This window comes from Panicum virgatum, chromosome 5N (genome assembly GCF_016808335.1).
Source record: "Panicum virgatum strain AP13 chromosome 5N, P.virgatum_v5, whole genome shotgun sequence".
In the NCBI taxonomy this organism is placed as follows: Eukaryota; Viridiplantae; Streptophyta; class Magnoliopsida; order Poales; family Poaceae; genus Panicum; species Panicum virgatum.
The window spans coordinates 55,826,943-55,846,752 of NC_053149.1; the positions used below are offsets into that span (position 1 = coordinate 55,826,943).

General features: G+C 43.0%; 3 protein-coding genes and 1 long non-coding RNA gene across 5 annotated transcripts; all 4 read right to left on the minus strand.

The window, feature by feature from the left end:
* Nucleotides 1-515: 515 nt before the first annotated feature.
* Nucleotides 516-5,284, minus strand: LOC120673148 (farnesyl pyrophosphate synthase-like). Its single transcript, XM_039953859.1, has 11 exons — nucleotides 4,909-5,284; nucleotides 2,986-3,126; nucleotides 2,787-2,873; nucleotides 2,333-2,449; nucleotides 2,151-2,239; nucleotides 1,874-1,925; nucleotides 1,676-1,771; nucleotides 1,552-1,596; nucleotides 1,346-1,435; nucleotides 1,201-1,272; nucleotides 516-836 (listed from the first exon to the last, which is right to left on the minus strand). The coding sequence occupies exons 1-11, from the start codon at nucleotides 5,059-5,061 to the stop codon at nucleotides 708-710; spliced, it is 1,071 nt and encodes a 356-aa protein (XP_039809793.1). The 5' UTR covers nucleotides 5,062-5,284; the 3' UTR covers nucleotides 516-707.
* A 1,449-nt stretch (nucleotides 5,285-6,733) lies between these two features.
* Nucleotides 6,734-7,428, minus strand: LOC120673151. Its single transcript, XR_005674526.1, has 2 exons — nucleotides 7,279-7,428; nucleotides 6,734-6,847 (listed from the first exon to the last, which is right to left on the minus strand). It is a non-coding gene; the product is annotated as an uncharacterized LOC120673151 (long non-coding RNA).
* A 782-nt stretch (nucleotides 7,429-8,210) lies between these two features.
* On the minus strand, nucleotides 8,211-12,621 carry LOC120673150 (farnesyl pyrophosphate synthase-like). Its single transcript, XM_039953862.1, has 3 exons — nucleotides 12,172-12,621; nucleotides 10,825-10,911; nucleotides 8,211-8,457 (listed from the first exon to the last, which is right to left on the minus strand). Exons 1-3 carry the CDS (start codon nucleotides 12,310-12,312, stop codon nucleotides 8,410-8,412), a joined length of 276 nt encoding a protein of 91 aa, XP_039809796.1. The 5' UTR covers nucleotides 12,313-12,621; the 3' UTR covers nucleotides 8,211-8,409.
* A 4,305-nt stretch (nucleotides 12,622-16,926) lies between these two features.
* Nucleotides 16,927-19,143, minus strand: LOC120676313 (E3 ubiquitin-protein ligase At4g11680-like). 2 transcript variants are annotated; one of them, XM_039957548.1, is made up of 3 exons: nucleotides 18,474-19,108; nucleotides 17,997-18,354; nucleotides 16,927-17,515 (listed from the first exon to the last, which is right to left on the minus strand). In XM_039957548.1, exons 1-3 carry the CDS (start codon nucleotides 18,908-18,910, stop codon nucleotides 17,372-17,374), a joined length of 939 nt encoding a protein of 312 aa, XP_039813482.1. In that variant the 5' UTR covers nucleotides 18,911-19,108; the 3' UTR covers nucleotides 16,927-17,371. The 2 variants fall into 2 exon arrangements, with proteins under 2 accessions (XP_039813482.1, XP_039813483.1); XM_039957549.1 differs by lacking the exon at nucleotides 17,997-18,354 and having other exon boundaries at nucleotides 18,474-19,143.
* Nucleotides 19,144-19,810: the final 667 nt, after the last annotated feature.

Below are 19,810 nucleotides of genomic sequence, written 5' to 3' on the forward strand. Positions count from 1 at the left end.
CAACGTGGATTAGGGGGGAGCGTCAACTCCTCGATACCACGGGAAAAAATCCGGTTGTCTCGTGTCGCTTACTTTTATTTCAAGCAATTAAATCCTTTTGTTGTTATTTTTACTTTTGATTGCTTGTAGATTGACTAAGACAACTAGCATGGTAGTGTGAGCTCTTGCTTAGGTTTTGATCTTGCTAGTGTGCTTTCATCTAGACAAAATGATCATGATAGTGTGCTTACCTACCTAAGGACCTTTTGCTAGCATGCTCTAGTGATTATGTTTCAAATTTGTAGATTGAGTAATACTAGTCTAGGTTAAGGACTAAGTAGAAATTGAAAAGGTCCCAATTCAACCCCCTCTTCTTGGGCCACGATCCTTTCACTTGCCCAGTCTCAGCCCTCAGGTGCTGTCGTGCTGATCGGACGGATGTGCGCGCACCACGCCGGTCAAAAGATCCACTCTTGTCGTTCGTTCATCTCTTCAAATTTTGGAGAGGAAAAAGTCATAATGAAAAAAGAATGAAGGAACTAAGAATATGACAGAGATATTATTACTGAAACATACCACAAGAAAGCATGTACTTTATTACATATAAGCTCGGCGTACAATATGATAGGAAATTTAAGACCGAACAACAAACAACATAGTACAAATACCACATCAAGCATAGTTACTTTATGCAAGCATCGATCAAGCAGCTTCTTAACGAGCTAGGTCTACTTCTCTCTCTTGTAGATCTTGTGCAGGAAGGACTTCAAAAGAGTCTGAACGGCCTTGTTCAGCTGGGCCTCGATGGTACCGATCAGCTTGATGTAGGTCTCCCTCTCGTACTCACGAAACACCAACTGGAATCATTACGATGACAAACGTAAATTAAATGAAATACGTGTATGAAAACAGGATGCCATGTTCCGCCATATTAAATAGATCTTGCTGTAGTTTGGATATTGTTTCACCATCTTCAACCAAGTTAGCACCATAATGTGTTCTTCACTTTTATGGATAAAAAGAAAATATTACTCAGACATCATAGACACTGTGTGGTGGAGTCTTTTTCATATCATACATACGCTGATACCCACGATATATATATACAAACTATATATACGCACCGGTTCGGTCCATTTTAAAAATTATATATATGGTTGAGTCAATTGAAAATGATACAAAAACATTAACATTACAGAATGGTCAGGACTCAAGACAAACCTCCAGATTAAGCTCTTTGTACAAGTCCTTCACTTTTGTAACACATGCTGGATCAGACTTTCCATAATTTTCCTATGAGGCCACACATTAATTTAGCTAGATTCTATTTTATTTGTTGTGAAAATAATGACCAAATAACACTTACCATCAGAATGCTCTTCTGGTTCTCATCAGCGTGTTCAAGAGCTTGCACAATTAACCAGGAACACTTGGACTCTTCAATATCAGTTCCAATCTGTGATAAGAATTGATACTGATAAGATCAGAGAACTAAAGAAACAGGGTCTTGATTGTAGTGAACCCAGCAGTTATACTCATTTAAATTAGTATAGAAAATATCCAAAAACTAACCTTGCCGGTGAGTTCAGGGTCACCAAAACAGTCTAGATAATCATCCTATTGAGAATATCATTAAGCAGCAGTTTTATGATGTAACAACTCACATTATTTTACTTACTAAAAATAGAAGCATTACCTGGATCTGAAAGTATATTCCAATTTCAATGAGAATGTTCTTTACATCACCAAAGTTATCCAGGTTCTCACCAGCCAACAACAAAGCACATGCAACCTTGAATGAAGTGGAATTAATATTAGTACCACACACATCTACTTATGTATTACCATCACAATCTAGATAACTGAACAAAACATATAGGATGATAACACCTACAGGAATATAAAAGGAGTAGTAGGCTGTCTTGTATTGAGCGATGTGGCGGTAACTGTGTAAAATGCAAATCATTGAAAGGAATTAGCAATAAGTAAACATGATTTTTCAAATTGAATGTGTAATCGACTGTAGTTGAGAAATTATTTTTACAGTTTGAAAATTGCAAATGTAGCGGTTAATACTTTTCAACTACAGTCGATTACAAAAGGCAATAAATCATTCAAGGAAACAAAGTATGTGTGAATTGTATTACTACTACTGTGCTACATGAACTTACATTGTTTCGTTATATCTATTCAGATCCTTTCTACCATCATGAGTAATGATAAGATCCAACAACTGACTTGAAACTCCCTTGAACTCTGCCTAGAAACATAAAGAGAGTATCCATCTTTTATAAGTAACAATTAGTAATTTGGCATGAACATATACTTGTGACTGAAAATTAAATATGATTACCTCATTGAACAAATCAATGATATCAACATAATATGGCTTTGTTTTGAAGTGGCGCCGAAGGATACGCGGAACATGGTTGTGAAGGATAATTGCATCATTTATAGCAATGAGGCCAACCTATTGCAAACAAAATGCTTCAATTAATTAGTTTCATAGTTTGTAGGTTAAAACCCTAAACAATATGTGAAAAACAAAAATGCAGTAGTATAAATCAGTTCCCTACAAGGAGAACAAATAGAAACTTGGTCAGTAAAATTAATTAGTTGCTTACTACGGGGAGACCAAATAGAAACATGAAATGTCAACGTTAGCTATTCTTGCTCAATAAATGAAGCAGATTTGGGTGCGCATACTGTATCCTTTTAAGTAACATTACTGGTACAACCATCAAAACAAATACTATACAAATAATTTGGCAGACATAAAAGATAATCAACTGCCGCCGTCATCTGACCTGAGGCACCCTAAACCAGCAAGGCTGGCCACGTCGTGTCTGGGAGTTGTCCATAATATCATCGAGCATAAGATAAACAGCTTGAAGCTGCAAACACGAAATATAATAATTAAAGGCCCCACCTAGCAGTTTAGATTGAGCTATTACGTACCATTCGACAAACAAGCTTGAAAATAAAACCATCGGGAAGTAATAATACCCATTCCATACACCAACCAAGGGTGCAAGCAAGAAATGTCTCTTCTTGGCTGATAACATCAGCACCCTTCAGTATATTATAGGTATCAATGACAGAGAGCAGTCGGTTGCACTTTCCTCCGAGCACATTATAATCCATCATCTGGTCCAGTTGGCGTAAATAAGTCAAAAAATTGTTACCAAAGCTAGTAACCCATTATTCTCAGATTGAAGAAAATAAGCTACAAGTAGGACATCATCACAAATAAAGACAAACTAAAGCATTAACACAAGCTTATTGTAGCTCTGCGAATGGGCCTGTAGCTGAATTGGTTAGGTAGTTCTAGTAGCACTCCTTAGATATTGGGTTTGACTTCCTATAGGAGCGAATTTCAGGCTGGGGTTAAAAAAAATCCCCCCTCACTAGTGCGGCCAGGGTTTACAAAACTGGTGGGAACCGGTCCGGTTTGACCGGTTACCGGTCAAACCGGTCCGGTCCGGTTCCGGTTTGGGCCGGTACCAAACCGGCCCAAATTCAAAATTCAAATTTGAATTCAAAAAAATGAAAAATTCCCAAAAAATTCCTAAAAATACTTCAAGGTGCGACTAATCTAATGGTGTCAAATTTTCTCAAAAAATCATTCTTTTAACATACTTTTCGGGCATTTAAAGTTAAACCAAAAAAGAAAAGGAAAAAAATGAAACGGCCCATTAAGGCCCACTTGGTAAACCGGTCAAACCGGCCGGTATACCGTTCCAAACCGGTTACACATGCGATTTTGAATTTGGATTTGAATTTAAACCGGTCAAACCGGCCGGTATACCGGTACGAACCGGTTGAACTGAGTTTTTTGAATTCAAATTTGAATTCGACCGGTTTCCGGCCAAACCGGACCGGTATACCGGTACCGGACCCCGGCGGTTTGGCCGTTCCGGTCGGTAAATTAAACCCTGAGTGCGGCTAAGGTTTCGGAGGTTTTCTCGACCGGAAAGCTAGTTGCTTTCTCTTAATAAAAATATGATGGGACCATCATCGTACCCTCCAGTCGAATTTTTTTTAGCTTACTAGTCTATCAACCCGTGCTCCTGCACGGACTATTTAGAATTAATATAAGAATAAGGTCAATAATTATAATTATCTATCTCACATCTTTTTTTCATCTATTAAATATTCTAACATATACTCTAAAATATAAATTTATCATTATCTAATTATAATAATTTTCATTTTGCATCACACCTCCATAAGCATTCGATATATATTATCTATTTGTTTGCGAATTGGTATTCTTACCTCTTCCATCGTACATGAATATATAGTGACATATATCTTGGATAGTATTTTTATATAACAATAATATAAATAATATATTAATAATGATAGAAATAGTAATTTATAATTTTATATTGGTGCAATTTAATATTTTATTATAATTATATAATTTAGATTCAGATTTAGGAGTAATTTAACTTGTAATAATAATGACATAATTGGATAATTTATGTATAAAATATAGGGGGTATTTGTATTATTTTTACAATGGCATAGATGGGTAATTTACACAAAGATTAGAGGATTACTTTAGATTTTTTTTGTAATGGTAGAGGTGGGTAATTTAGATACATGTTTAGAGAAATTATTTTAGTCTATCTTTATAATGGCAGAGGTGAGTAATTTATTAGAAAAGATAACAAATCCGATGGTTATTATAATTAGAGTTGTTGGATAGGATGTTTCTGATTTTTGTGAGAATTTATATAATTTCTCTATTTTTTTAGATTGTTCATCTAGAATTTTAGGTGGCTTTATGTGGAGACTCTAAAAAAATCTCCAAAGATAAAGTAAGATTGTAGCTCTCGTGATCTCGTCCACTATGTCAAATCAAGCAAACACCCGTATATATAGATAAAAATGTAAAGTCAAGGGAGAGGAATCGAGCATTACGCGGTCGATCCACTGGATGGCTGACTCGTGAGTGACCTCGATGGCGTGGTCCTCGAGCACCTCCGCCTTGAGCTTGTTGTATATCTCCTTCAACGCAGCCATCTTATCGGTGCCGCCGGTGCCTTTGCCATCCACCGCCCCTGCCGTCGCCATTATTGTGCCCTTGGAGTTCGCGGAGCTCTTGCTCACCTCACGTCGTGTGGGTGCGGGAGGAGACGAGAGAGTAGTCGAGTAGAAGAAATGGAACGAGACGAAGAGTTGGAAGCAGAGAGAACTAGCTTCTCACCCCTCTCCACCCCAGCAGAGCTTAAAATCTGTCGTTTGCATGGCCTCAGCCTGGCCGATTCACGCGTCGCGTGCAAAGTATTAGTAGCTTGCAGAGTTACTAAATGACCGCGCCATTTTAATACCGGCTCAAAACACCGACCGATACTAGAAGGCGACATTTAGTACCAGTCGGTATTTTAGTCCGGTACTAAAATGGCTCAGAGGACGTTCAAATTTGTATCCGGTACTAAAATGACTCCGAGACAATATTAGTACCGGATCAAAATATGTCCAGTACTAAACACCACACAGGAATGATTCGGCAAGGGATCGACATCCAGCTCCAGCGGCAGTTTCTGTCAGGCTGGTGTTGACGTGTTGTTAGTTTCATTCAAGCAACGACTAGAATACCGCGTGCTGGTAAGCTGTTGTTTCATCGCCCTCCTTTTTTCTCCCAACTCATCGATCACTCTCCTAATCGCTTCAATGATCCATCCCTTGCTTGTAATAATGGTAGTAGCTGACGCGTCGTTGTAGTGTCCGCGGATGTAATCAACCGATGCTCCTTGACGCCTCTGACGTTTCCTCCGTACGCCTGACACCGTGACACGTCTGGCGCTGTACCACTCCGAGAGTTGTTGCACGCAGCTGTCAAAATTAGTGCGGCAAATTAATTAAGCGCGTCACGAAACAAATAAAAATAAGAGGGGGCTCGACGTGTACCGATCCTGCGTGCAAGATTCTACCGCCACCATGCGGTGCTATAATAATAATAATAATAGTAATAAGTAGCATTACAGTTGATGATGTTACCCGCATACTAGTAAGGATGTCCGTGCTAATGCTATGGGTAAAAAAAATACAAGTTAGAAAGATAAGCCTTGGTGGCGAGGTCAAGTAGCGGACCGTCCGCTTCCTTGCGACGGACAGTTCGCTGTTCAAGACGTTTGGAAGTCCGAAAGTCTTGAACAGCGGATGGTCCGCCCTGAAGGAGCAGATAGTCTGCTTCACATCTGAGAAATAGGAATTCCAAGAACATTTGAGAAAAAGGAATTCCAAGTTTCAAAAACACCTGAAACCCAAAAGTTGTTCACTACACCAAAATTAACTCTTTTGAAAAAAGGAATTCCAAGAGCATTTGAGAATTGCCCTTCAGTTATTTATTACTCATCAAGGAATCTAGATAACATATATACAAGCATCCTTCAATTTACAGAGTTAAGCCCCAAAATTATACAACAAAAATATTGAGCTCGGTAACAATGTCTAGCCAAGTAGACATTGAATTCAAGTATATCGCAAAAAAAGCACAGTTAATAGCGTAACTACTGGGTATCAAAACACGGTCAGCTGCCGCTTGCTTCTCGGCTTGAAGCACCTTCTCCGGATCCACCCCGAACGCCTAGGCGTAGGTCACTGCAAAAGAAACGGGAACTGGAAAACAAACAACAAGCTGTAACTGTGAAGCTTAACATGAAGGTACCCAAGGCACAACCTTTTCTATCCAGTGGACAATCGTGGTTCCATTCTGAGGGAACTCACCCAAAGTTTTTGAATATGCAAGCATGGGATCCCACTTAAGACGAAAATCACCATCCCAGAAGAAATCTCTAACCAGTTCAGGAGTAGCATCCTCAAAAATAGTTCGACTGCAATACATTATAGGTCCCTCCTAAATACATTTAAGATAAACTCATTAGGTATGCATGAAGGTATTATGATAACAGATTTAGTCATGATACAGGTTTTACTGCGAATTTCTAATTATTTCATGCCAATTTATGTACATTAAGTAACAGGGAAAAAAAGTGATCAAACTATGTAGTCTCAGCATTCTGCATTCCAGTTTCAGTTGAAAAGCTGATGTATTGCCTCTCATTTCTACTTCTTCATCTGCTCTTCTTTCAGATTATGCAGATTCATTAAGGAAAATTCTAGGAATCTAACAAAGAACACAGTAAACACTTAAAACAGACACACGGTGTGTATAATGCTGCATTGCTGAATATGCCACCTCATATTCATAATAGCTGTACGTTTTATAATATTCTAAATTCTTAGTATCTATTTCTCTTTTTCAAAAATCCCACAGGCAAAACAAACCTCAGGCTCATGCCGCCAGGCTTTGTAGGTCATGTTGGAGGTTGTGCGCTCCATCAAATTCTGCCACGCTGTATCCCCACTCTCCTTGTTATCTAAAAGTTGAAGCAGATGTTCTAGGTCCTCCTCAGTGACAATATCGTGCTCGCCCTCAAATATTGTCGTACCATTCACAAAATTTAATGAACTTATCAAATATTTCACTGCAGAAAGCTGAATTACAAATTCATAATCGATTCCAGAAGATAGAAAAGTGTGATGCATTCTTATGCCGAAACCAAAAGTAAAATTGTGATGCATTCTTATGCCGAAACCAAAATTTGTGGCTCAAAAACACCTGAAACTAAATATACAACAAAAGCAAAGCAGTTCTTAGAACATAATAGATAATGATAGAGTAGATAGTAGAAGAGCACAATTTCGGAATATCAACAGATCAATGCTCTACTTAACTGAGAAAACTTGAGTATAATGCTCTTCATGCCAATCACTCTCCACTCACAAGTCACGCGAATTTTTCACGCGTAAATGCGCGTGCGCGAGGATTCGAACCCACGACCTCTAGCCTCGCGCGTAGCTTCCTTACCATCCTACCTATGCACCACATGTGACTGGGTAGAAGATACATTCCTTTTGAAGTAAGTAGAGGATCATTTAGTACCGGCCCAAGACACCGGCCGGTACTAAATGTTTAGTACCGGCCGGTGTCTTGGGCCGGTACTAAATGACCGCGCCATTTTAGTACCGGCTCAAAATACCGACCGGTACTAAAAGACGACATTTAGTACCGGCCGGTGTCTTGGGCCGGTACTAAAATGACTCAAGGGACGTTCAAATTTATACCCGGTACTAAAATGACCCCGGGGCAACGTTAGTACCGGACCAAAATATGCCCGGTACTAAAGGCCACGGACGAATGAGCCGTTTTCTAGTAGTTACAATAAGGAAGTGTAACACATATATAGCAACATAGTACAAGTACAGCATCAATCTTATAGTAACTTTATATATGCAAGCATCGATGGAGCAGCTTCTTAATGAGCTGGGTCTACTTATCCCTCTTGTGGATCTTGTGGAGGAAGGACTTCAAAACATTCTGAACAGCCTTGTTTGGCTGGGCCTTGATGTCAGCAATCAGTTTGTTGTACCTCTCACTCTCGTACTCACGGCACGGAACACCTCCTGGACTCATACCATTGTCAAAAGGACGACGTTAGCAAACAAAATATGTATGCAAAAATAGTGTCAGGTGCCATCACATATAAATGAAGTATTGCCACATTTTCGACATTTGTTCACCATCTTAACTGTAACAGCCCTAGGTTAATTAAAAGATTAAACATATCATCATAAGCATCATCAAGCATTAAACATGATTAGATTGCACTTAGGATTGATAAAACTGTAAGGCTAAGTCCCTTTCAAAATTATAGAGCGGATTGTCCGCTCCTATATGGCTGTCTGTCTGCAGTTCATTAGCATGACTGCCTTTGGGCAACAACGACCGAGTCAATTCCTTGCCACATCAACACCCCGTGATGGTCCGCGCCTCACTCGCGGACGGTCCGCTAGTGCGCCCTGGTGCGTGTCTTGTGCGCAGAACTTGTGCGCCACGTACCCCCCTTCAGGCCCCACACGTCAGCCCAACTTTCTCTTCCCACCATTGCTCTCTCTCTCTCTCTCCCTCCCTCCCCATTCACTCAAACTTCACTCTCACTCTCTCTCTCTCTCTAACTCAAGTCTTGGAGGAGCTTCACTGCATTCTCCACCATTGAAGCACTTTCACCTCGCCGGAGCTTCGACGGAGGACGTCAGAGTACGACGTCGACGAGCTGCACCACCTCTACTTCATCTTCTTCCTTGGAGCAAGGAGTTTCCCCAAGATCTTCCCCAACTTGTTCTTCTTCCTCAAGCTTCAAGCAAGAAGGACGAGCTCGAGCTTCACCAAGCTTTCTCCACCATCTTGAAGCCCTTGCCGATGTTTCACTTGTCGCCAGTGAGCTCACCCAATCCCCGATCTATTCCCATTGCCCAAGGTTTGGAAGCCATGAAGACACCTAGAGCACTTTCATCGTTGTTGACCTAGAGCTTTGAAACCTTAAAGCATGTGAGATTTAGTTGCCAAAATGAAGTCCCCACACTCCCAGGAACCTCTAGGAACAAACCCCATCCCAAACCTTGGCTCGAATCGTCGGCGGCGAACATGCCGGTGAGCCTCGGCTATGGCGCGGACGGTTCGCCCACCATGGCCGGACGGTCCGCTAGTCACACGACCCAATCAACAATGTTTCTGTACATTCTTAGACCTTCCTGGAAAATGTGAGGCGGACGGTCTACGGTTGGCCAGCGGATGGTCCGCAGTTCATCGACCGAACCTAAGTCCGTTGATCTGACCTCCAAATCTCTGGACGGTCCACGGTTGGACAGTGGACGTTCCGCTATCTGCCGACTGGACCTCCGAACCCAAGTCCTTAGATTGGGCCTCCGAACCGTGTACCCAAGTCCTTAGATCGGACCTCCGAACCGTGGATGGTTTGCTGTTGGCCAGCGGACGGTCCGCAGTCCATTGATCGGAGCTCCGAACCCATAAACCTTGTTCGCCTTTTAGAGCCGGACGGTCCACCCCTCCACACGGAGGGTCCACGCTTCACTTCCAAATTTTACACAGAACCAAGTTGTTTCTAGAGCCCATCCCAAACTTATATTGCAGACGGTCCGCAAGTACTGTAGCAACACAATAGCAGACCAGTTTGTTTCAGTGCATAAGCATATCCTATATTGCATAATTTATATAAAATTGAATATAGCTCCGACTGATGTGAAACAAATTTGTTCATTTTGTCTTGATGTTCTGTTCCTGTTAAAAATATGTTTCCTCCAAAAATAACTATATTATTTTCCAATTTATTAAATGTGTTTTATCTTGTTAATTGCATAATTAATTCTCTGTTAATCCAAAATTATGAAACCAATTTTGCAAGATTTCTTATGATGTGTAATATCCATTAGAGATGTTGGTTGGCATTAATTGTTTCTAGATTGGTACAGTTTAATCTATATTTTTTTAAACCTAGTTAAATATATATTGAACAATAAATACATATGTGCCTCTGAAATTGTGAATCCAATTTTGCTTACTTTTGTCAACCTTTATCTTCTATCTAAAATTGATAACACACTTCAAACAGTTATACATTCTTATAGTTTCTAATGTATTAAAGTAAGAGCTTGCTACCTAGTTGGATGCATGGTTTCTTAAGAGAGAAATCAAATTGAAACATGTGGCATGGAAGTCAATTTTTAACGGATGCAGTCGACATTGAATCCTTCTCCGGCAATAAAAGCCTTGATACAATACTGGCATCATAAAATAAGTTTCTTAAAGAGAGATCAAATAGAAACATGTGGCATGAAAGTCAATTTTTAACAGATGCAGTCGACATTGTTGAATCCTTCTCAGGTAATTAAAGCCCTGATACAGGCATCGTAAAAATAACGTTCCCGAAATGATTTGGTACACCAAATAGAGCTAATGTATTCTCATCTGACCTGAGGCACCCTGAACCAGCAAGGCTTTCCACGTCGTGTCTGGGAGTTGTCCATGATATCATCATGCACCAGGAGATAACCTTGAAGCTGACAAATGAGAGAGCAATGATAATTAATGTTTCCCCACCTTGGCTAAGATCTTATCACTATCCGACTCGCGCGCTTTGCCGAGTGCCAAATACACTCGGCAAAGATCCTTTTGCACTCGGCAAACCAGACATGGAAAAAAGTGACGGCGAAATCATCTTTGCCAAGTGCTTTTTTTCGGGCACTGTGCAAAGCCTTTGCCATGAGCCAGAAGACACTCGGCAAATTTTCGGACCACGGACCAAAAAAGTAGCGTTTAAAGATAGCAAAAAAAAAATATTTTTTTCCTGGTATATTTCGTTTCGATTCTCCACATATTATACTAAGTCAAATTTAAATTGCTTATTTGAGGCCGTAAAAGAATTCAAATAAACACATTTTGAACTACAAAATTTCATAACATTTCGAGATCTACAACTTTAATGTTGTAAGTTTTTTTATCCGAGATCGTTTGCAAAATTTAAATTTCAAATTTGAGAAATTCAAACACATATTCGAAATCCTAAATGAATTCAAATAAAAAAGTTGTGAACTACAAATTTTCTTAACTTTTCAAGATCTACAACTTTGATATTGTGAGTTTTTTCATCCGAGGTCGTTTGAAACACTCCAAAAATTCAAATTCAAAATTCATCTGAGAAGCTTTGCCGAGTGTATCTTTATGGCACTCGGCAAAGAGATGCTTCGCCGAGTGCCAAATGAAATACACTCGGCAAAGAAATTAAGCAAAAAAATTTAAAAATACCAAATAGACCCGAAAAATTACCAAAATTTCACATTAAGCAATCTATGTTGTCCATTGCCTATACAAAAAGTTTTGAACTCAAACAACAATTTGACCATCAATTTAACTCCAAATCCTACCGGATCATTCTCAACTCTACGATTCTTTTTCGAAGATGTTTCGGTTTGTAAGCAACGTACGTGAAAAAGTGTACGAAACCTCCTCAATTTTTTTCCACAACCTACACATATGACATTATGACATCTTGCCAAATCTCATAATTTTGAGACTTTGTTTGCTATTTTTAAAATTTTAAAAAATTTCAGGAATGGTTGTCCTCTTTGCCGATTGTTTTTTTTTCAGTATTTTTTCTTTGGCAATTGACAAATAGATTGTTTGCCGAGTGTCCGAAGAATTGCACTCAGTAAACCTCTTGGCACTCGGCGAACTACGATTTTCCCGTAGTGTATGATGCTATTCACATTCAGTTAGCATGTTCGAAAAGAACGCTTGCGCCTTGCAGAAAGTATCATTACCCATTCGATGCACCAACCAAGGGTGCAAGCAAGAAATGCATCCTCGTGGCTCAGAACATCGACACCCTTCAAGATCTTGTAGCTGTCGACGACAGAGAGCCCGCGGTTACACTTTCCCCCGAGCACATTATAATCCACCATCTGTTCCAGGCAGCACGATTTTTATTTTTTATTTTTAAAATTAAGGGGAGCAGAAAGAGCATTACGCGGTGGATCAACTGGAGCGACGACTCGTCGGTGATCTCGGAGGTGTGGTCCTCGAGGAGCTCCTTCTTGAGCTTGCTGTACGTCTCCATGAACGCGGCCGTGCTGCTGCTGCTGTCGGCGCCCCGCGAGCCGCTGGCCGCCGCCATTACTGCGCCCCCGGAGTCGGAGCTCTTCCGCACCTCACGTCGCTCTGGTCGCGCGAGGCGCCGCAGAAGAACCGGAAAAGAGGGTTGGAAGCGGAGAATTGAGATCAGGGAAGGAAGAACAGATGAGTGATCAGTCGGGGAAATCTGATCTCGTTTTATACATGCATGATCCTCCCACCCCCACCAGCTTAGCTGAAATCTACTCCCTCCGTTACAAATTATAAATTATAAATCATTCCAAGAATCTTAGAGAGTTAAACCATTTTAAAGTTTAATTAAAATTATAGAGAGAAACACAAAGATTTATGACATCAAATATGTATACTATAAAAATATAACTAACAAATAATCTAATGATACTTAATTGGTATCGTAAATGTTATTATTTTGTTGTATAAATTTGGTCAAATTTTAAAAAAATTGATTCTCCAAATTTTTTGAAATGACTTATAATTTAGAACGGATGGAGTATCATTTTATAGGCGCGCAAAGTAAAAAGCTTTCCATGGTACGCTTCGGATTGCTGAAGACAGACAGTTGCGGAGACGGCGGGCGGGCGTGCGCAGCGGCGGCGCCGATGGTGATCCACCTCCACTCCACCCACTGATCCGAATTCAATATATGGTCTTCTTCTTCCCGTGGTGACGGCCCGCAGCATTCCAGATCCGCCGTACTGCTTAAAACCCATCCCGCAAGCCAATCCGACGACCGTACGCCTGGAGATTTTCGTGTTGACGCGATGCTCGTGTTTCATCTGAAACCAGATTCGCCTTGCAGAAAACACTGGATTTTTTTTTTTGAAAACACTGGAATTACAGTAGTGAAAATAGGACGTCGCTGGTGCCTTCAATGCAATTCCGTCTCTATACTACACCGAGCCGGACTGGCACGCAGCAGCAGGGTGCTTTTCCACGGCCCATGATTAGCGCGTGGCCCATACAGGCAGGGCGGTTATTCAAATGAAGAATCAAATAAAAAAATTCGTAATGTTTTATTAAATGTCATATAAAATTCTGATTATACCGTTATGTTTGTTACAAACATGATCTTCAAAACTAGATTAATAATATTTTCTCGAAACAAATTTTTTTTAAATGTGGAATAATTTATTTTTGAAAGAGGAACAATTGTTCCATCTTCAAAATAAAATTGTTCCAGTATAAAAGTTATCCAAGAATAATTTTTTATAACTTCTTTTTTAACATTGCCAGGAGCACTGGCCGGCATTTAAGAACTCAAGTTGGGCACCCACGCTGAACGCGCGCTCAACGCAGATGGGCTGCCGGAAAGTCTGAGGATGCACCTACCGAGATGCATACACGCGCACACACACCCGCACACACACTCATGCACCTGGTACCCTCTCCGGGGAAATACCCCCGTGCTACACCCGGTTATTCGTTCCAGACTGGGATCGAACCCGGGCGGGTGGCCTCCACGACGAGAGCCCTCACCACCACGCTACGAGCGCTCACCAGTTATAATTTTTTATAACTGCAGAACAAATTATTTTTGAAAGAGGAACGACTGTTCTGTCATCACACTAAAATTGTTCCGGTACAAAAATCATCCAAATATATTCAAGTGTGGTATTATTTTGAAGATTTCATTAGAAATCATAAGAGACACGATGATGCGATTAGATTTTTATTTTAATATTTGTGCTAAAAGATATTGCTTTTGTAGGCTGCGATTGAACTTTTCAGAATTTCTTGGGCTCCGCACCGAACCCATCTTATTCCCTCTCTGCGACAGGGTCACTGGCCCTGTTTTTCCCCAAGCGCTAGGAACTGTAGTTAATTTTGACCACTAATTATGGTGTTAAACTAAATTAGTTTACAAAATTAACTTCAGAACCCCTACGCTAGGAACCCTAAAGAATCTAATGAGGCCTTTTACCGCATAATTAGATGATCAATACTGTAGCATCACTGTAGCCAATCATCAATTAATTACTGTCATTAGATTCGTCGCGAAAAGTTACACCCATCTCTGAAAAAGTTTTGCAAATAAACTTCATTCTGGACTTCATGCATGGAAGATTCTTTTCTCGATTTGCGTGCACTGGGAATAGTAACGCGAACCAAACAAGGCCACTGCTAAGCTACAAGGGCATGTACAATGGTGTAGACAATTGCTGTCTATTTACGTCTAGAATACCACACATAGACAGCAGAAAAGATAACTTGTACAATGGCCTGTCTATTACTCTGTCTGTAAGCTATTTAATTTATACATAGGTACATAAAACATGGTGATCAATCATACAATTGATATATGTGTGCCATTTTATTGCTTGTTCTACATATATATATATACGTTTTTAATATGCTAACTTATACAATCCTAAAATAGAAAAATATCTCATACACCTCTGATCTCTCTCCATCTCTCCGGGTGGATTTAGTTCCCTCGTTTTGGAATTTTGAAAGGAAATTTTTTCACATTTAAAATATTAAACATAGACTAATCACAAAACTAATTACAGAACTCGTTTGTAAACTACGAGACGAATCTAATGAGTCTAATTAATCCATCATTAACACATGTTTACTGTAGTTTTAATGTAGTAATTTAGTGTATAATCACGACCTAATTAGGTTCATTATATTATTCTCGCGATTTACAGTCCATTTATGTAATATGATTTTTTTCGACTATATTTAATACACTATGCAGAGAATTTACGAAAAAATTGGAATTTTAAAGTTGGAATCTAAACAAAGCCTCAATCTCTTATTTTTCTGGTTCTCTGCAGCTCTCGTGTCTGTCTCTCAGCGTTGACCAACGAAGCAGCAAGGCGCGGCAGCGTCGCAGCGGCGGGAGCGGGCCGATGTGGCGGCGGCCTGCGTGGGGGCAAGGTGGGGGCCTGCTCTGGCGGGAGTGGCGGCCGGCGCGGGGCCGGCTCTGACGGGAGCGGTGGCCGGCTCGGGCGAGTGCGGCGACGGGAGCGGACCTGCACGATGGTGACCAGCGTGGGGACAAGGTGATACTGGTAGGCTATGGCTTCTCATCCGCAACGCCTTCGCAGCCTTTCCACCACCGACTATTTTGCACGCGCTCTTGAAGGAAATCGAAGCTGGCGCACGGGATCTCTCTCCGCCATGGCTGACTTGCAGCTGCTCGTACAACGGATGAGGAGCTGTCAGTAGGCTCTTGGAGCACGAGCCGGTGCCGTTCTCTCGTGAGGCGACGGCACCAGCGGTTCGGCTCCTTGATTAGCTTCGGTAATCACAATTAATCGTATATAGACGACTTATTAATTGCCGTTGTACATGTCCTAACCCTCGTTGCAGCCTGTGTGAAATTCCAAGAAACTAAATCTACAGTCGACCGTAACTTCTTACGCCAGCGGTCGATCTTGACTCCTTTGCTAGTCGTAGATCCCACGCACGATCATTTGATGCTTCACCAAAGCCATATCTCCTCCTGTCCGCACACTCCCTTTTCTATCGTTTTTTTTCTCTGCTCGCTCTTTTTATCAGTGATGATATTTTTTAATTTTTTTCTGATTTGTTTTTTTATAATTTTTATTCAAAATTTTTTTATCCTAAATCCCTAATTTTTGTTTCCCAATTTTTTCTCCAAATTTTTGCATGCAAGTTTTTTATCTCTAAGTTTTTCCGAACTTTTTCATTTCAAATTTTTGTTCTCAAATGTTTGGTTTCAGATTTTTTTGGTAAACTTTTTGTTTAACTTTTATATAAATTTTGTTTTCTATAAATTTATTATCTACAAACATGTGTATTTGAATAAATTTTGATAACAAAAGAAAATGGAAAGGCGGGGCGAGTGCTTGTGTGACTTTTTTTTTTGAGATTACACGATACTACTCAGGCACTCACAACGCATGTACACTCACATCCCTATAAACACATGTACGCAAACCCTACTCCTATGAGTATTTTCGAAGACCGAGCCGGCAAAACTTCGAGATTGACGAAGTCACCACAGACGCCTCGTTGTCAACGGAAACATCGCACCACAGAGTCCGGTCGAATTCCGAGAAGCTAAATCTACAGTGCTTGTGTGACTTGATTGGTTTACCAGAGCAGCTTGTCCGAATTCGACCCGAAGGAGGCCTGCCAACGGGCGATCGTAAATTAGCAGGCCCCGTGAAATTCCACCAAGTTTTGAGGCAGCAATTCGGCCTACGTATATAGCAAATTGAAAAGGCTTGAATTTATATGGGGCCTGTGTCGGGGCCAAATCCTACCATCAGGCCCAGGCCGTACCAGCATCCATCCCACCAAATATTGTTGGGCCCGACCGCCGGAGCACGTTTGGTGGATCCTTCTTTCTCAGTCCATTCTGGACCAGCATCCATAAACACATTGAATTATATAAGTTAGGGTTCAAAAAAAAAAATAAGTTAGAAAAAAAATAGGAATTTTTCATTTGATGTCTATCTCTACGCCAAAGGAGAGAGTGCATTCAGTTTTATATGGAGCAAGGGCAGGCAGGCACAACAAATTACACACAGAAACGAGTCTTTTTTTTCCCTTCACACATTTTCCACCTTGCCCAGACTGCTGCTAGTCTCCTAGAGACCTAGACTGAAGTATATCTGTATGACACCCTTTTTCAGGCAGCTACCTGCTGCAAGTGCAAGTGTCCCAATCGCCTGTCAGCATCTAAGGTCAGTACAGGTCCGTCGGAATCCCCCCGCGAGAGGTACGACGCACGCATCGCCGCCGCGTCGGCCGGCGGTCGCAGTACATGCGGGTGGCGCGTCCGGCCAATCCCCCCTGCCTGTCTTAGGGTGCAAGCCCCGCTGCGCTGATCGGCGGGCGCGGTCAGGGAAGAATATGCGTCGTCCGTGTAGGAGTCGGGTAGGCATCGATGGATCACTTGAGCTCTTGCTTGCAGAGAGGGCAAGAGGAGATGATCCTGAGCCACCTGTCCACGCACTTGAGGTGGAACATGTGCGTGCACGGCAGCTCCCGCACCTCCTCCTTCTCCCTGTACGGCGCCAGGCAGATGCAGCAGTCCTGCAGTTGCGGTTCAGAAACAAGTTCATCAGACTTCGAGCTGATCAGGCTTGAGGCTTCAGCAGCAGTTCACCGTTTGAACATGACAATGAGCAAGCTAGGATTGGTACATGCTTGCTCGTTCGGTTGGTAATAGGTAGCAGGAAAAGAGGTGCTTATAATTGGCAGGATCCAAAAAGGCAAGGTAGGACTCCTTATCTTTAGTATCATCCAAAAGGGGAGGCATGTTCTAGTTTCGTACGCACGTTTTGTCACTTTTGCGATATCCTATTCCGGCCTGTATCTGAGTTTACCAATCATTTGTTTGGTGATGAACTGATGATGGAGTTTCCTCCTGGCTTCCCCTTTTTCTGCTCCGTCTCCTACCTCACCACGCTAGAAATGCTGCCATGTTTGCTTACTAACCAGCTGGTCGGCAAGTAAATATAATGTACGCAGCAGCGTGAACGAACGAGAGAGATTTTGATTTCGATGCACTCACTTGGTCGTCGTGGTCCCGGTCTCTCGGCACATCCGGCGGCTCCTTGAACCGCCACCGCGGCAGCGCGGCGAGCTGCTCGTCGGAGGCGCCCCGGCCGGCGGAGGCCGAGTTCATGTTGTAGCCGAGCGCGTAGCCGACCATGGGGACGAAGCAGCAGAGCAGGAGGAAGAGGAGGAAGGGGAGCGAGTAGACGACGGCGTTCCAGGCCAGCAGGCCGATGCAGAGCGCGTACAGCCTCGGCGCGCGGTGGAGCGAACCCAGCCGCGCGTCGAACACCCACACGTTGCCCATCACGAACCACATGGCGAAGAAGAGCTCCAGGAACGCCCGCGCCTTGTTCATCAGGAACGAGCTGCTCCTGCGTGCGTTCGATTCGCGCAGGAAATTTAAACCCGGTCGTGTCGATTTTTCACGAGAAATTTCACCGTCGGTGCAGACGAATTGAACGGATGAATCGAGATGTTGCGTTCGCCGTACCTTAGAGGATCGCTGGCGCCGCGCATCTCGAGGTCGTCCGACAGCGCGTCGCCGCGCCCGGCGGCGGCGGCGGCGGAGGAATGGCGGCGGCGCCAATAGAGGAGCGGGAGGCTGAGCACGTTGCCGACGTTGTACGCGGCGACCCAGAGGCGGAGCGGCCACGCGGGGCGCTCGCTGGGGGAGGTGGCGACGACGGCGGCGGTCAGGACCATCTGCGCGACGATGATGCCGAGCTCGAGCGCGAGCCAGCCCGGCGAGTTGAAGGGGTTGGAGCCCAGGTCGGACCTGGGCCCGTTCTGGTACTGGTACACCCGGCGGAGGAAGATGAACCACCGCGCCCTCGACATGCGCGCCACCGCGCGCATCGTGAACGCGGACACCCGGCCGCCGCCGCCGCCCGCCGCCGACGAGGAGGACGAAGAGGAAGGCGGCCGCATTGCTGCTGGGATGCGACGGTGCCGGAGGAGGAGGAGGGCGGAGCGGGCATTGGCATGGCGCGCTTATTTTCTCCGGGAAGGATAAATGGTGGGAGAAGCCGGAGGCGGGGTTGGGTTCGGGATGGTGACCAATAATCTAACGGCTTTGCTTTGGCGCCAAGAGTGGAGCTCTGGAGGAGGAGGTGCGTGGAGACTGGAGGGGATACAGACGGTTGGCCTAACCGTCTCCTTCCTCACGCCATGCTTCCTTGCTCCTGGCTCCTCGTGCTCCGCCTTGGCTTGTGTCTGGTCTTGTTTAGGTGGAAAGCAACACGGGCGGTCAGGGGTCGCGGCAACCAGATGGCCATGGCTTGAACTAGTTTTTTTTCCTTACACGTTCAGATTACGTCACTAGGCTTTATATAGATATTTAGCTGTTTGTATTAGTTTTCTTATTAAACAAACATTCAGGCTACTAATCTTACTGGTCTGGTCATTACTGGATTGAAAAAATATCTCAGCACTTGATAATTGCAGTGCCACATTGGTGTTGGAAACGAAGAAGAGATCTTTTTTTTTTCAATGATTACCAGTGATACTGTACGTGTCAGCCTGCCAGGCAATCAGTGTGAATGACGAAGCGCATGTGTCTCACAAGAATGCATCCACGGAAGCTGTCAGCGGGGAACCAGAGCTCTTGCATATAGGTTGCACGTCTCTGTAGATGTGGTGCTCAACTACCGCGCCCTCATTCAGGTCTGTTCCTTTTTGGTTCAGAAATCCTGCCTCCGGCACGGCACTAGTTACCCAAGCCTTTCTGGGATTTTCAACGGGAGAGTCGTCGGGTTTGAGGAAAGTCGTCAAGACGCGGCCAAATGTTCGTGCAGCACCGTGCGTACTCTCACACCTGCCCTGCGTACT